Source organism: Diaporthe amygdali, assembly GCF_026229845.1.
Source record: "Diaporthe amygdali strain CAA958 chromosome Unknown NODE_8_length_1307975_cov_65_857355, whole genome shotgun sequence".
Taxonomy (NCBI): domain Eukaryota; kingdom Fungi; phylum Ascomycota; class Sordariomycetes; order Diaporthales; family Diaporthaceae; genus Diaporthe; species Diaporthe amygdali.
The window spans coordinates 277,802-293,365 of NW_026517028.1; the positions used below are offsets into that span (position 1 = coordinate 277,802).

A 15,564-nucleotide genomic window follows, 5' to 3' on the forward strand; every position below is an offset into this window, starting at 1 on the left:
TCTCAATTCAACAATTCTGTCGATCTCGGGGTGCAGGCCGGCTTTCAGAAGCTGCAACCCGGGCGTTAATGCAGGCGGTTGCTTGGCTGCATTATATGTAGGGGAAAGTCTGGTACTACTGGGCATTCTCCCTGATACAGGATGCTTGCCCGTGCCTTCAAGAGGTCCGTCCAAGAAGTGGAGAGGGACCAATCTGATCTTAGAGATCCCAGAAGTCCTAGAACGCATCAGGAAGGTCGGGGCCGCAAAGAGGAGAACGCCCAGGTGTGCCGCCGAGGAGCGAGGAGGACGAACACGTGCAGTGGAGGATTGCAATTCACCGCTCGCGCATCTCCATTGGCACTGCTGCCATGACGGGTCCGTTTGCTGCTTTAAGCTTAAAGTGGTCGGGTGTGCTTGATTCAGCGTTCAAATGATCTCGCTCCACCTGCCACACGTGGGACAAAACTTTGGGCGAACTGGTCCGCGTATCGTGGGTCACCTCCTGGCCGGGCTCATCCCTGGAAGACTGTGCCTGGGCGGCACCTCGACTGCTCCTAACCGGCCAGGGGCATTGCTCCGGAGCAGGGGGCCTTTTATCAGCACTGCGATGTGACCACACTGCCGATGTTGGCTGGCGCTCGGTAAGGACGTTGGCATTGATCTACCTACCTAATATTCCCACACGTGCATGTCCTAATTAGTGTATATAAAGATGGGCAGCTCTACTTATCCCGCTCTGGTGTTGAGGGGCCGCACTCAGCAGTCCTCGCTCTCACGCCGTTCGTTGTCTGTACTATTTGATACCGCAAACACGGTACCCTCTCCATCATGGGTGTCCTCCGATCTTTTGTCTCCCTCATCGCCGCGGCTGCAGTCGTCAGCGCCAGCCCGATCGAGCGCCGTGCTCCCATCGACTCAGACAAGGTCGTGGGATTCGCCGAGACTGTTCCTTCCGGCACCACAGGGAGCGTTTACCTCGCCTACAAGCCGTACCTCAAGGTCGTCAATGGCTGTGTTCCATTTCCAGCTGTGAATGCTGCGGGAGAGACGAAGTACGTCTTTCTTTCCCCTGGCCGGCTGACCGACATCTTGCGATCGACGTGATCGGCGGTGTCGTGCAGATCGCTATGCAGCGAACCAAATCTAACCCACCCACAGCGCCGGACTTAACCCGACAGGCGCGTCTAATGGAGGGTGCTCGAGCAGTACGGGACAGGTCTATGTTCGCGGCACTACATCGTCTAACGGGTACTACGGGCTGATGTACTCATGGTATGTCATCTTTTGAGACTGCATATCAACACAGATAGACTTACACTCCTGAATAGGTACATGCCCAAAGACTCTCCTTCCGATGGCCTGGGACATCGCCACGAATGGGAGGGTGTAATCGTCTGGCTGAAGTCGGCGACGTCCACCGCCGCGAGCAACATCGCTGCTGTGTGCCCGTCTGCCCATGGAGACTGGGACTGCTCGACCAGCGGGTACACTCTGTCCGGCACTAAGCCGTTGATCAAATACGAGAGCGTCTGGCCGGTCAACCATCAAATGGGCCTCACGACGGCTGTCGGAGGCACACAGCCGCTGATCGCTTGGGAAAGCCTGCCTACCGCGGCTAGGGATGCTCTGCAGACTGTGGACTTCGGGGCGGCCACAGTTCCGTTCAAGGACTCCACGTTCACCAATAACTTGGCTGCCGCTACCTTCTAAACCTTTAAACCTGTATCCGGTCCGAGGACGTAAGATGGGTCACTGGCAGTTCGGGAACAGGTACGTGGTAATGGACATATTGACGTATCTACTGAGGCTGTACATATTTACTCATAATGCAACAACATTAATGGGCTTCACCTCAGCCTTATACAGCGCAGAGCCGCTTGTTTGAATATCATTGTGCTCCATTGTTGTGTTCAAGTCATATTGCTGCCTAGGAACTTCTTGACTTCCCACTACCGGATAATCACTTAGTTTCTTGTCATATATTCTACTCTATCCAAATGGTCTAGGCGGGCATTACGGCACCGAGAAAATTTGAGCTGCATCATGTCAACACAAAGATCACTGGGCCATAGTCATGAGCCATCGTGAGTAAGGGAATAAACCTTGCATAAGCTGTGACCAATGTTAACATCCGCTCGATGCCCGCCTGTGCTTAAGCTCATCCGCAGCAGCTGTATTTGAGATTGGCCTAGTTACATGTGAAGCTACGCATATGGCATAGTCGAGCTCCTTACAAAGTAGTAGACCCTCACTTTCTAAACCGCTGCAACGGAATCATTCTAGAGTTGCTGCGTGGAGCGCTTTTCTTTGTTCTCGCTGCTCCTGACTGGACATATTCCGATTCCTGACACTATGTTTTCTATCGCAGGTCGTTTACATAGCTCTTACTTACTCATCACGCCTCGTCATCCCAAGTCCTGGCCCTGCGTTTGCAGTCCCAAGTAACTACTTCAATGGCCCGGTTGCGCTTGACTCCAGCGCTCCCTGGCACAACTGCCATAGCGTCTAACAACACAAACAAAATATTATTATCATTAAAAACCGCAATTCGACACAGCGGTCGTCCGTTCAACTCAGGTTGTACCCATGGAAAATAAGGGAAGAGAGTACGCTCGATGTGGCAGGAAACCTAATCCCAAGTACATTGGCAACGAATGAATGAAGAGAGATTAGGGCAACAAGCCTGAACTCTTTTGACTCCTTGCTCCCTTTTTTGTTGTCTGGGGAGAGCAGTCTACTCCCTGATGACTTTGCCTGAGAACTCTGCAATGAGGCGTTGTAGCCATGGGCCTTGAAGTTCTCTCCGTCTTCCTGGATTTTGTGCATCCCTATCTCTGTCTACTAGTGCACCAGAAATGCAGGCTTGAATTGCATTCTTAAATGTAATCTTGTTTGTGTTTGTGATGGCCAGAAGTTGGTCCATTGGGCTGGTCGATTTGGTTTGGCGGGGAAGTGTCTTATCAAAGTTTTTGACGTGTCATACAGAGTAGATCGAATGCCATGATGCTTCTTTTCTAGCCAATGGAAAGCATGCCGTCAAGTTGACAGAAAGGCATTCACTCAAATTTCTATTATCTCGGTGTTTACCTGCTTCAGGAAATGTATCATGTGCTGGGATAGAAATCAGTTACAGATGGTAGATGGGATTATGAACTGGACAAGTCTAAATCTGTGGCAAGTCAGAATTGCCAGTGAATATGGAGTGGACTGCTGACTTGCTTGTGAGCAGTGGTTGCAGTGCTTGGTGATCACAATGTGATTCAGTCTGCCTGTGTCAGCCCTGGGTCCCTGAGCAAACACTACAGTTACTCGCCGGGATAATGGTTCATTCTGCCACCAAGAGTCTTTGGAGACCTGAATTTGCAAAACTCCAGGTCGATTGGATTATAAGGGGTTCGAGGACCTCTGATTCAGTGCAAGCACGCGTCCACAAAAACAAACATCGCCACATGTATTTTCCCAAGTTCACAGACGGCCATTTTGCTCAGGTTGTTGGTCTGGGTACCAGCTCGTATAGAACGTCCATGGCACAATTATCATTGTGCCCAAAGGAGGGATTTATATTTGCTGTGTAGTTCTTATTGAATAACTTGCTCATCTTGTGCCAAATTACCCACTCTATGCCCGGATGGTGTGCGTGCCATGTACCTCAGCCACGGGAGCAAAGACCTTTCTTTTCGGTCCTGAGTTGTGCCCAAGTTGATGTAAGAGCTACCGTCCGATATGTATTTTCCAGGTTCTCAGCCGCGTCTCTGGCTGGACCTCTCAACCCACAGGGACATTCGCCGGTGAGCCTTGCACAATTGATCCCACGCGAAGATCTCGCCGCCTTGAGTTCACTGCCCGAGGCATCGCACATTCTGCATTCAACTCCGGTCCGCAAAAAACACAGCATTATCAGAAACATAGGTGAAGACACCCATTAAAAATCCTCAACATCCGACACATAAATAACAGGTCTTGCAGGGGCGAAGATCTCGTCAGTTCACTCCCTAAGACGTCACAACGCCTATTACAAACCACTCGACCGCGAAGACAACCCCGAAGACAAGAGCACAACCCCGACGACGGCGAGTTTTGCCAACAGCTAGCATTTTGCCTAGCTTGTACACCCACGAGGATCTGATGCCCCACCGTTTTGAGCACTTAAGCAGACGTAAGAAACTAAATTTTCCATCCACCATTTCCAGCAAATCCTGCCTCCCCACCACCGCCTTCCAGACGCAAGGCTTGCACAGCGAGACTCTGATCTTTCTTTCTACGCCAACAGGCAGTTCGTGACATCGTCTATCAAGCAATCAAGATGTCGTCTGCCGAATCCATCAAATTCATCGAGAACATCGTGCGCGCTGAGGTGCAACAATCGGCGCTTCAGTCAACGATGGCTGATGACATGCCTGGCCAGCACGAAATGTACGTCAAGAGGATTTGTGACTCGCTCTGGGACGGCAAGTCCAAGTCATGGCCTTCCGAGGACCAGAAGCGCCTCATCCAAGATCTCTACATGACAAGGCTCGAGGCCTGCCAGCCCAAGCTCAAGAAATACCTGGATGACACCGAGTTGATCTTCAAGATCGACAACTCTCTAATCACCGCCCTTAGCCAGCAGACGGAGATTTCCTCTGACCAACCGACTGTCGAGGAGAGCTACGAGAGCCAGGAGGCGAAGGACAGAGATGAGGCCGCCCGCAATCACCTGGGTGACAGGTACTTCGTCTTCGAACAATATCAGAAAGGTGTCGTGACCCGGCGTGCTCAAGCGCCTGGCCCTTTCGGTCGCCCAATCGACTTCAAGGAGTGAGTCAACTACCCATACCGCATCTTCCCCTCATCTGGACCCATATGTACAATGCTGGATACGACCTTTATTTCTTGGGCTTTCTCACTTCTTCGTCTAACCTCGAATCATGCAGCATTCCCGCTGAGAATGGAAAGAAGAAGTGCCCGTGGCCTGGTTGTCCCGAGACGTTGAGCAGCAACGGCATCAAACGCCACTATCAACAAATGCACGCCAAAGACCCGACGAAATCCATATTCTGTCCTTTCTGTCCGCACACCGAGTACCGTGGAGATTCCACCATCGAAAAGCACCTGAAAAACAAGCACCCCGGTTTCTACCAGAAGATTGCACACAAGCTGGACAAGAGAACCCGCAAGAAGTCCGTCCCGGAGAATGGCGCTCAAGAGGTTGCGCAGTCCAATGAAGGCTGCGAGATACAGGGAGTAGAGGACGAAGGAGATGAGGCCTTGGGCTACCAGGAGATGGAATATGAGGAAATGGCCGATGCTCTGCCCTGAGCAGCCCAGATTCGCAGGCTCCTTGGTTTTCTGACACATTCTTGACCTCAAGATGATCGTGGTGTCCTTAATTGCAGCGCAAGACTAAACACGATCATGGAGAACTTCATGTCTCTTTAGTATTCGGGGATTCGTCATTCTAGAGACCCAAAGCAGGTTGGAGAACGGTTCTGGGGAGGTTGATGACCGAAGTCTCTGCCACACCACGAAGATTGTCTCCTGGCAGAATTCCACAAAAGGATTTTCCCAACAACAGGTCGATGCAGATAGGACCGAAGGAGTGCGAATATGCGAGCTTGCGACATTTCATTTAGGGTGAGCTAAAGAAGCAAGAGACAGACTGGCAATGCAATCCCTGCCAACCAATTACTATTCCCGAACTGCTCTGCACCACTGGTGGTCACAATGCCGCTTGGAGACGTGTTTGCATTTCCACTGCCAACGACTCCTCCTTGGGTGATCAGAACGGTGCCGTTTCCCATATCGACTTCCGGTTGGGCAGTGTTGTTCGTGTCAGTAGTGAACGGTGCCCGAGATTGGAAGCCATCCACGCGCCCGAGAAGGACCTCCATACTCCTGAAGGCGACCTGGGGGGCATCCATAGCGAGAAAATGCCCTGCCGGGGCAACAGCTATGTAAGTCAGCCCACGTTCCTCGTGAGCAGTCCCGAGGACACCGGCGCCTGCGATAGTCTCGAAGTTATCGTTGACGTGATATGGAATGAAGAGTGGCTCCGTAGGTCGTGTCTGGAAGCCCATCTTCCCTCCCCATGTCATATTCTGGATGGAAAGAAGTGTCCCATCGGAGATAAGCACAAAGTCCTGGGAACCATGGCCAAGAATGACGTTCTGAGTGCGATCTATCACATTGGGTATCACGGGTTGTGATCCTGGACCATCCACGACAGAGTTGTCGGTGCCATTAACAAACACGGGATCGTTTGTGCAGAACGCCCACTCTTTGTCGGGCGCGTGAATGACTGCCTTTACGTCGGCACGGTTGAAATAGGCTGGCCCCGAGCCGTCTGGGATATACGAGGTTCCATCTGTGAAGCCTAATGGGTCGTACTTTATGGGGCACAAGCTGGTGATGGTGTAGGGGCTGAAGCACGGATTGACCTCAGCTGCAGCAGTGAAGACGTCGTTGAAGAGCCCACACCCTTCGAGAGGCGTCACTTGGTCTGACTCTACCCCTGGCAGAGTCGATGGCTGGCGTTCCGAAGCTGGGAAGACTATGTATTTCTTCAGGTAGTCGTCATATCCGCATGATTTCGACCTATTTTGCATTGATGCAGTGAAGGAGTCGTTGAAGCCAAACACGTCTGACCAGTTATCTGCGAAAGACGATACCGGGATGTCTTGCGGGATCGGATTGTTCGCATACAAGCCGTCAAAGACCTGCATGCCCCTAACGTCGAAGTACTGCGTGTCATTGGCGTCGAGCATGGCCGAGGCGACGTATGGACAGTACATCCCGCTGTATGACGAGCCCGTGATATAGACTTTGAAACCTTGCAAGGCGAAAGTATCCACAAAGTTTCTCCAGAAGCCCATAAACTGGTCTGCCACATCGAACTCATTCCTAGCAGTCACATTTCCTTGGGAGAAGCCGCTTCCAATAGGCTGATCAATCCAGACCATATTAGTGAGCCTGTGCCAGCTCCACTTGTTCCGGACGGGCTTGAACACCCCTGGCTGCCAAAGGACGGGGCCATTTTCAGATAGCAATTCGCCGACGGATGAGCATCCAGGCTGGATGTGCGCAGAAGTCAGTCTACACAGACATTAAGCGATACGAGTGCAGGCAATCTTACCCCGCCTGTCAACCAAATCGTGATCTCATTGCCAACCGTCTGGTTCTCTGACGGAAAGAACCAGAAGAACAACTGGTTTGTGTCGTTCACATTCGAGCTGATAGGCAGTGACCCGGCATAGGACTCGCCGACATCGAAGTCCACGTTGGGTAAAGCGGTCCCGTTCACAGAGAACCCTGGGCTTATGTTATCCTATGTAACCAGCCTCAGCTCAATTGAGTCCTTAACTCACTTTCTGTCTGCGCATTCAGGAACCTGCTTGGTGCAGAAGGATTTAAAGATTGCTGTTGGCGTGGCGACAATACTTGTTCAGCCAACGGCGGTCTCATTTGCTTGAGGTTCAGAGTGGCAACAGCCACACTGACATGAGCGATCGCAACCCAGCGCATCGTGTATACGATCCTTGCCTCCAGGAGAAGGGGACCCTGTGACTACTTCGGACAAAAAAACGGACGGGCTTGTGGGGCCCTGCCTCTTTATATGGGGGACGACGTCTGATTAGAGTTCGGCAAGGCTCCCCTGTTTGATGCAGGAATACAGGCACCGTGGTGAGAGCCAAAGTCTGAGCTCTGGCCCCTGATGTTCTGTTGGTTCCCAGCTGCCGAGATTAAATGTGATTACTCCTGCTTCCTTTCCCTTCAACTCCGCACATGCAGGGGTTTTGATGTGATGACGCACCACCTTCAGGAACGCCGAAATGGGGCAGGTTTACATCGAGCTGACAGTTCTTGCACTAGAAGTAGCTGATAGAAATGACCCCAAGTTGTCCCCGCGAGGTCACATCTGCTAGCGTGGCTGGAGATCAAACTCGGCTCGTGTTTCGTCCCGTCGCTCTTATCCAACTCAACTTCTGCATAGATAAAGCACATGGGAATCAGCTTAGGTCAGCGATCACATGTATGAATATAGCAATTGTATACATGCAGAGATTGTAGAAACTGGGCTATGCCTCAAAGAACTTTGACCTTCAAATGCGGCGCAAGATACTTTCACAGGGAGAGGTTGCGTGGGGATCAGTTGCTCTACCATGCGAATTGAGATGTCTAATACGCCACATTCAAAATCAATAGTTGATCGAGTAGCTAAATCTTGCACACATACAAATTTGCAATCAACAGGCATATTGAGCTTAATGTGGAAGAGTAAACACGTCAGTAGCTTGCCGGGATAGACTGTTCAAACAAACTTCCGCTAGGGGGAGGGACAAAAGTGACAACTTCTTATAGCACAGATCTGTGTGTATACCGCCAGTTTTACTTCTGCCAAATAAAGATGGTTTCGGCTTCACGACGACGACATTGATCGGAGGTTTAGATAGGCCAAGACGCACAATTATCTATAGTCTGTTGGGGCCTCTAATACGCCTGCGTCTGGTTGTTGTTGTTCAAGACAGCTAACAGGTAAGATAACAAGCGCCATTGATTGGTTCTACCTAGGTACCTAGTGGTAGCCCTCCTTGGTCTACCGTTATATGCATTTGCTCACCTCCAGCGCCATCTGCGCGCAAAGTTTCCTGGAGCAGGGCTTTTCCGCCATGTAGCTCTTCCCTGGGTCCCTAGCAACCAGAGCCCGACAGTGTGACCTATGATAAATTCCATAAAGGCATTTCGGTAGCGTTATGTCTCGTCAGTTGCTGTTACTGCTGTGTTTCCGTAATTATGGCTCACTCCTCAAAATGAATGACAGCCCATCATCATCAGGGCATCAAGAACACTCGATCAAGCATCTCTTATTCTTCGGGGGAGCCAGAAAGTAGGTGACCTGTTCCATATCGTCATCGGACATGCCTTCCAGCGTGGACACCTTGGCGTTCGGGAATGTGCGGAAGAAATGGGCAGTGCCCAGTCTGAGCTCCATGCGAGCGAGATGAAGGCCGAGACAAACTTCGAGAATGTTAATATCGCTTCTCGTCATCTGAAAAGGCATGCATATGGCAGGTCGGGTTATTCTTACTGCGAGAGCCACCGCCGAATGGCATGAATCCGTCCTTCATATCCTTAGTGGGTGAAGCCCACCTGTCCGGATCGAACTTCTCCGGGTCTGGAAATATCTCCTCGATTCTGTGCATGCTCCAGGCCTGTGTGCATACTATAGATCCACCCGGGAGGTATTGCCCAGCCATATTAGCGCCCTCTGGAGGGACTATGCGAGGCAGTCCCGATGGTGCCGCGCTGTGGAGGCGGAGGCTTTCCTCAATGACTTGGTTGAGGTACGGCAGCTTCATGGCATCGTGGTCTTTGAAGTCCTCTGGTAGCTGTTGAAGTTCCTCGACGAGCCTATCTCGGATCTTTGGGTTCTGACAGACACGCCAAACGGCGTAGGTGAGTGTGATGGCCGTAGTATCTGTGCCGGCGATGATATAGGCCTGGGCCTCGTCGATAATCTCCTTGAAAGTCAAAGTCTCGTCCTCCTCGCCCTTGAACAGCCGTGTGAATAGTGTCGGCACCGGCTTCTCCGGATCTTCCTCCACAATTTTCTTGTACCGGTCGAGTGACTCCTGTGCGTATCTGCGCATACTTCGTAGAAGGTTGGTGTTTTCTCCGAATCCAGGAATAGGGAAACCCTGCATGGCGAGCTTGGCTAAGGTGGGGAATGTGGCTCTCTTTGCGCCGACCGCAGCTACCTTTTCGAGGTTGACGGTGTATTCGCTTTTCTATGACTTGAATTAGTACGGGATGTTGATGGTAGCGTGTCAACAATTCACTTTTCCTTGCTCCAACGTGCGGAAAGACTCGCCAAATGACAGCTCGCCGATAACATCGGTTGCCATGAACAGCCACCATTTGAACACGTCAACTACACCTCGACTTGCTGACTCCTCTATCATTCGCTGGATTGCTAGCCTGACACGACTTTCGATGTTGGGCTGGAAACTCTGAAGTGATGCATCAGAGAAGGGGGCCTGGAGGAGCTTTCGATGGCGACGATGAAAATAAATATCCGCGGTGTTGAAGACATTGTGTTGCCCGGGAGCGCTGACAGCCTTATAGAAAGGGCCTTTTAGGTATGTTGCTTTGACTGTGTGAATCTGCTTGGCCGCAGCCACATCCATTACATCGACCTCATTTGGACCAATCCGAACGATGGGGCCTATTTACAGCTCGTCAGTAAATCAAAGGACACTCACAGGAGGATTGTTGCCAAAACCAACCGTATTTTTCATGAAGAAGCTGAACATATTTGGCTCGTCTGCCTTGCAAAAATTCGTTGGTCAGAACAGCACTGGTGATCTTCGAATACCACGGCCCAGGCAATTTTGCCAGAGGATTCCGCAGCACCTTGTACGCGAAACTGAAGACAGCAACGCCAACAGCAACAGCTGCGAGAAGGAGGTAGTGGTGTTGTTGGCCGAAAGGCCCGATCTCCGTGAAAGACGACATTGTCACAAGCTTGACAGTTTCTTCGTTGATGAAGAGAGTCGGATGACAGAAACAAACTCTCGGGAAAGGGTCAATTAGCTTTTAAATAGTTTATCAGAAAAGCATGAGCCGTGGTCGTTGACAATATCGGCCATGCCGGCTCTGACAGGCACAGCATCGACGAATGCCCATTGGACATTCGGCCGACGTCACATCGCATGGAGACCGCGGCCGCGAGATGCATCATAGAAGTCTTGAGTTCAGTAATGCCGCAGTAGCGAGTGGCCATACCTTGTGATACTGTGGAGCGTCCAGGGAAATGAAACCCTGCATGTGCGGGAGGGAATATAAGGCCATCGTCATGTGTCTAGGTGGAGTTACGTGTGCACAGGAGACACTGGTTACCCAGATGTGAACAGCAAGACGTCCACAAGACAGAACAGCGCGCAGCCCTTGGTGCCCGCTTTGATTGTGAGCCCATGACATCCGGCCGTCGCCTCTAATCGGTGCCGATATTGACCGTCCGAAGTCGCGAGTGAGTGCTTCGCTGGTTTGCAGCATTTGCCGCATATGCAGATCACCTCCCGTCCGTCATCAACTGACCGTCTTAGATGCATCTGTACCAATGCGAGACGAAGGGGAGTTGCCCTGATCGACATTAGCGGCATGATGGAGACGCGAGATCCGACTAGTGGAGTCTTGAACCACTAGAAACGGAGGAATAGCTGACTGGCCGTAAGTGTCCGGAGCCGATTCGGAGACCGCTACGGAAGAAAACAGATTCCACCGGCGAGCAGACTTGTCATTTAGTACTTCGGTCTCCATTTACCTGTCGCTGTTTGAAGCTTTAAATCACCCGCTAGGTGTAAGTTTAGAACTTTGTTATTCGAGAGTGCAGTTTGCCGTGGTTGCCAAGTCCATATCTGAAGTGGCAAGGTTGTTCCTAAAACCAAAAATTAGGCCTGGAAAGGGGATCAAGCTCACGCTTTTCGTTTTTATTCGCTGTGCAGCAGCACTTAGACTTTCGTTTGACAGCTCCATATAAGGTTTGCAAGATGACAACAGACTAAGGAGGCCCTGCGGTCATCCGGGCTAAGGCGACTTATTCCTAGAATTGTCAAGGAGCAATCCAAGTCCAATTTTCTTCGGAAGGAAAAAAAAAGATTCAATATAGCCTAGTGGAATGTTCAGCGACGAATAAAATCGGATCGAATAATCAATGATCTATCAAAACCCAGGTGTCAGAAGTCGACGGACGACGATCATTACCCCCTCCGTCTCTCTGGCTTGGTTGTTTGTCGTCCTGCTCCTGGTATTCTAATCGACTCGATAGTACACTTTGCTCAAACGAGATGCTGTTGGTCTGTGAGGGTGGTCCTCAAAATGTACTCAGGAGAAGAATCGGGGTTCTCTAGTCCATCCCCTGGATGTCACTCGCCTGGGACCCTGAGGGCGAATAGGAGCGCAATTCCACCCTCTATCGACTCTATTCAATCCAGCCACGAGTCTAGATACGAAAAGCCTCCCAGGCAGGTGAACTTTTCCACTACGCTCGTCTCCATCGGTGTTCTTAAAAGACTGCTCTGTCCAGACAGCGAGAACGAGGTATCGAAGAAGGCGAATATGAGCTTGATGTCCCGAGAGATCCGACAGGTCTGGTCATCGGCAGGCCAACTTCTATGCGGGCCAAGGTCCAGACAACCCTCGAGGCAGCAAAAGAAAGCGAGAAGGCACATATCCTGTTGTCCTGCATATGCACCACTTCGCTGGACAAAACCTGCCAGATAAATTGGGGGCCCAATAGCCTATCACGCAAGTCCGAGCACAATCAATCGCGCATCACGTCTCCTTGCGAGCGAGCCGCTGTCAGCTCGCGAATGGTACTGTGATACTGTAGCTTATTCCTTCCCCTCCCGCTCCTGAAGTTCATTACATGTGCTTCAGCAGCTGCATTTCAAGTTCTGAAGATGATTATATCAAATCTTTTCTCTAGAATTGCCACCTTCCCCTCTCTGTAGGCACAATCCCAGTCTGCATGATACGCAACCCCACCCCAGTGGGTTTGGGACCCCTTGTCTTACCCCAGATTCAACCGGCTGGCGGCCCTTGGCAGAAGCACTTCGGGGATATCTACCGTGGTTGTCAGTACTACCAGTAAGCTTCTTAGCCTGCCCCAGGTAGCCGTGGATTGGAGCAGCATCCCCGCAGGTTCAGTCGGGAGGGCATTATCTAAGGATGACAGATTTCAACGTGGACGCCTCCGCAACTGTCAAGACGAGGAGAGACTGGCTGTTGGAGATTCGGGTTTTGATTTGTATCCCGGGGGCGTATGGTGTTCAAGGTACACACGCATCGCTCGGCGGTTGATGTGTGTCGCTGCGTGCAGTAGTTCATCGGGTACTCTGCAAGGGGACATCTCTCTTATATATCCATTGCTTAACCCAAATTTTCTGTTGGCCTGCTAAAAAACAAGGATCGTACATCACCTCGACTGCCGCCTGCAGCCTACAGCCTCCTGTAAAGCAGTACCGAACATCATGAGTGCCGACCAGCCTGAGAGGCACCTGGCGCACAGGTTCGTCTTGCACGAGACGGTGTCTACGTTGAGATAAAAGGCTCACACACTACCCAGCCACGCCCGCGAGGAGGACATCCCAGGCACGGTCAACCTGCGGGCGGCAGAGGGCGACGATACTGGGTATGGCCAGGCACTGTTCCCCGTCCCCGCAGAGGACCCAAACGACCCGCTGCAATGGGGCAACACCAAGAAGACATTGATACTGGTTGCTTGCGCCCTGTACTCCTTCCTGGGCAACACGGCCCTCTTGGGCCCATCGGTGTACATCGGGATATTTTCGCAAGAGTTTGGCATCTCACCGAATACCGCTTCTGGGCTGATCAGCTACGCCAACCTCGTGTTTGGATTTGGTAAGCACCGCTGCTGCCCGTGTTAACTTCGTTGAGACTCTAAAGCAGGCACTCTGTCTTTTTTTTCCAAGCCCCGAAATGCTGACTCGGATCCAGGTTCCCTCTTACTGGTTCCCATGTATCGCAAGTTCGGCCGTAGACCCGTGATGCTCTTCTCTTTGCTATGTTATGTCGCAGGCCTCATCGGCGCATCCCAAGCCACGTCGTACGGAGGACTGATGGCCGCACGGATAATCCACTCCTTCGGATCCGGAGTCTGCGAGGCCCTGCCCGTCCAGCTGGTTAATGATATTTTCTTCCTCCACGAGCGAGGCCAGCGCCTGGGGTACTGTAAGTGAACACGTCGTGATATTTCACACCGTCTGGCTGTGACTGATCTCCGATATCGAAACAGACACCTTCGCTCTGTGCCTTGGCGCCACCGGCCCGCTCTTCGCAGGCTACATGCTCAACGGAGGCTACTCCTGGCGCCTTTTCTTCTATGTCGAGGTTGCGTTCGGTGTGGCCTTACTGATCTTCGCCTTCCTCGTAGTCGAGGAAACGACCTACCACCGCAAGCTGACGCAAGACTCTTCTGACGGGCCGGAGGACGCGGAGAAGATCGGCACGTCAACAGTCGAGAGGAGCGTCACGGCGCGCTCGAGCGTGCCACGGCGAAAGACCTATCTTCAGACTCTTAAGTTCTGGGGTGTGTGGGAGCGTGATTCTGAATTCTTCCTCATGATGTTTCGAAGCTTCACGTATTTTCTCGTCCCTCATGTGTTTTGGGTGGTCACGACTTATGGTACGCCTGTCGCTCCGCATTTCCCGAGAAATTCTGCTCCCAATGTTGTCAAGCTAATGACTGTGGCCGACAGGTATTTTCATTGGTATCGGCGCCTTGACCTTCAATTACATCATGCCGATCAAGGTAGTAGCTCCGCCGTACAACTGGTCTCAGCTCAACTCTGGGCTGGTCTCGATCGGAACTATCCTCGGATACGGCGCCGCACTCCCTTTCACGACCTCGTCCGACCGTCTGGCCGCCCGGTTGACTAAGAAGAACAACATGATCCGCGAGGCAGAGATGAGATTGGGCGTCTGTCTGCCCGCCATGCTCATCGCTCCCGCCGGGCTGGTAGTCTTCGGCTTCACCGCGGAACGGAACCTGCACTGGATTGGGTACTTCGCTGGTGTTGTCATGTCGTCGTGGTCCAGCTATTTCTACTTCACATTCGTGCTGAGCTACGCGCTGGATAGCTACACGGCCAACACGAGCGAGATGCTGATTGCGATGAACCTGGGGAAGCAGGCGATTAGCTTCGGAATGGGTCTCAACCTTCTGGAGTGGGTGCAGGATAGAGGATATGCGGTAATGATCTCGGGCGTCTTCGGCGGTGTGCTGCTTGCCAACCAATTGGCCTTGATCCCGTTCATGCTCTTCGGAAAGAGGATCCGGGCGTACATGGCGAGGACGTGGCTCGCGAAGATCCATGCAAACAGTGTGAGGGAGGTCATGACGGCTTGAAGGAGTAAGTAGGTAGACTCCTTTGATATTTGACTCCGGCAGTGAGGCCCGTCAATGTCGCACAGCCCTCTTGGTCGTAGCATGGGTGTGTGTCAATACTGCAAGCTTGAATGAGATAGCCCTGGCTGCTACCAATCTCCACCCACAAACCCCTGCCATGCAGGTGTGCCGGAGTCGTTTGCCCACCATCTGCTACCTGTGAAGGAAGACCACAGCAGCTTCAGCAGCATGGCTAGCAAAGGAAGGCCCATGGCAGCAAGCACCAGCGTCTCCCGCTGCCTGGCTAGCTCTCGCAGACGTGCCTGTCTGCGAAACTCGACGGCGGCTATGTGGAGGTGATACGTACTCCCAATATCCAGCATGAAAGGCGGTTGCGCATGAGGGTGAGGAGCGAAGTCGATGTCCGGTATGAGCTCTGCTGCTTCGTCGGTTGCCTGGGGATCGTCCAGTCCAAAAGTTTCGCCCAGGGCTTGCCGCCGTGGCCTGAGGACCTGCGGCAGTGGCTCCTCACGCATGATCGTAGTATTGGGTGCTACGAGACGAAGAGAGGGGAATCAGGTCGCCAATTTTTCAGGTTATGTATTCGAATCGCTACCCAGCTCTTCCATACGCCACGGACAATGTAGAAGCGTAAGACCTGGGCACTCTAGACTTTCGCAGGTAGGTGGTGCAATGCT

The 15,564-nt window shown here is 52.1% G+C and overlaps 6 protein-coding genes across 6 annotated transcripts; 3 read left to right on the plus strand and 3 right to left on the minus strand.

Annotated features, from left to right (window-relative positions):
* Positions 1-810: 810 nt before the first annotated feature.
* J7T55_013315 (npp1 domain) lies at positions 811-1,692 on the plus strand (the record flags this gene model as incomplete). The annotated part of the gene is made up of 3 exons (XM_053141099.1): positions 811-1,034; positions 1,141-1,254; positions 1,311-1,692. 3 exons carry the CDS (start codon positions 811-813, stop codon positions 1,690-1,692), a joined length of 720 nt encoding a protein of 239 aa, XP_052995658.1.
* A 2,593-nt stretch (positions 1,693-4,285) lies between these two features.
* J7T55_013316 (uncharacterized protein) lies at positions 4,286-5,280 on the plus strand (the record flags this gene model as incomplete). The annotated part of the gene is made up of 2 exons (XM_053141100.1): positions 4,286-4,779; positions 4,896-5,280. The coding sequence occupies 2 exons, from the start codon at positions 4,286-4,288 to the stop codon at positions 5,278-5,280; spliced, it is 879 nt and encodes a 292-aa protein (XP_052995659.1).
* A 139-nt stretch (positions 5,281-5,419) lies between these two features.
* J7T55_013317 (serine carboxypeptidase) lies at positions 5,420-7,482 on the minus strand (the record flags this gene model as incomplete). The annotated part of the gene is made up of 4 exons (XM_053141101.1): positions 5,420-5,499; positions 5,672-7,031; positions 7,094-7,269; positions 7,326-7,482. 4 exons carry the CDS (start codon positions 7,480-7,482, stop codon positions 5,420-5,422), a joined length of 1,773 nt encoding a protein of 590 aa, XP_052995660.1.
* Positions 7,483-8,797: 1,315 nt separating this feature from the next.
* Positions 8,798-10,473, minus strand: J7T55_013318 (uncharacterized protein; the record flags this gene model as incomplete). The annotated part of the gene is made up of 4 exons (XM_053141102.1): positions 8,798-8,976; positions 9,047-9,746; positions 9,798-10,183; positions 10,245-10,473. 4 exons carry the CDS (start codon positions 10,471-10,473, stop codon positions 8,798-8,800), a joined length of 1,494 nt encoding a protein of 497 aa, XP_052995661.1.
* A 2,516-nt stretch (positions 10,474-12,989) lies between these two features.
* Positions 12,990-14,887, plus strand: J7T55_013319 (serine threonine kinase 16; the record flags this gene model as incomplete). The annotated part of the gene is made up of 5 exons (XM_053141103.1): positions 12,990-13,027; positions 13,085-13,380; positions 13,477-13,710; positions 13,775-14,164; positions 14,238-14,887. The coding sequence occupies 5 exons, from the start codon at positions 12,990-12,992 to the stop codon at positions 14,885-14,887; spliced, it is 1,608 nt and encodes a 535-aa protein (XP_052995662.1).
* Positions 14,888-15,015: 128 nt separating this feature from the next.
* On the minus strand, positions 15,016-15,402 carry J7T55_013320 (uncharacterized protein; the record flags this gene model as incomplete). The annotated part of the gene is made up of 1 exon (XM_053141104.1): positions 15,016-15,402. The coding sequence occupies one exon, from the start codon at positions 15,400-15,402 to the stop codon at positions 15,016-15,018; it is 387 nt and encodes a 128-aa protein (XP_052995663.1).
* Positions 15,403-15,564: the final 162 nt, after the last annotated feature.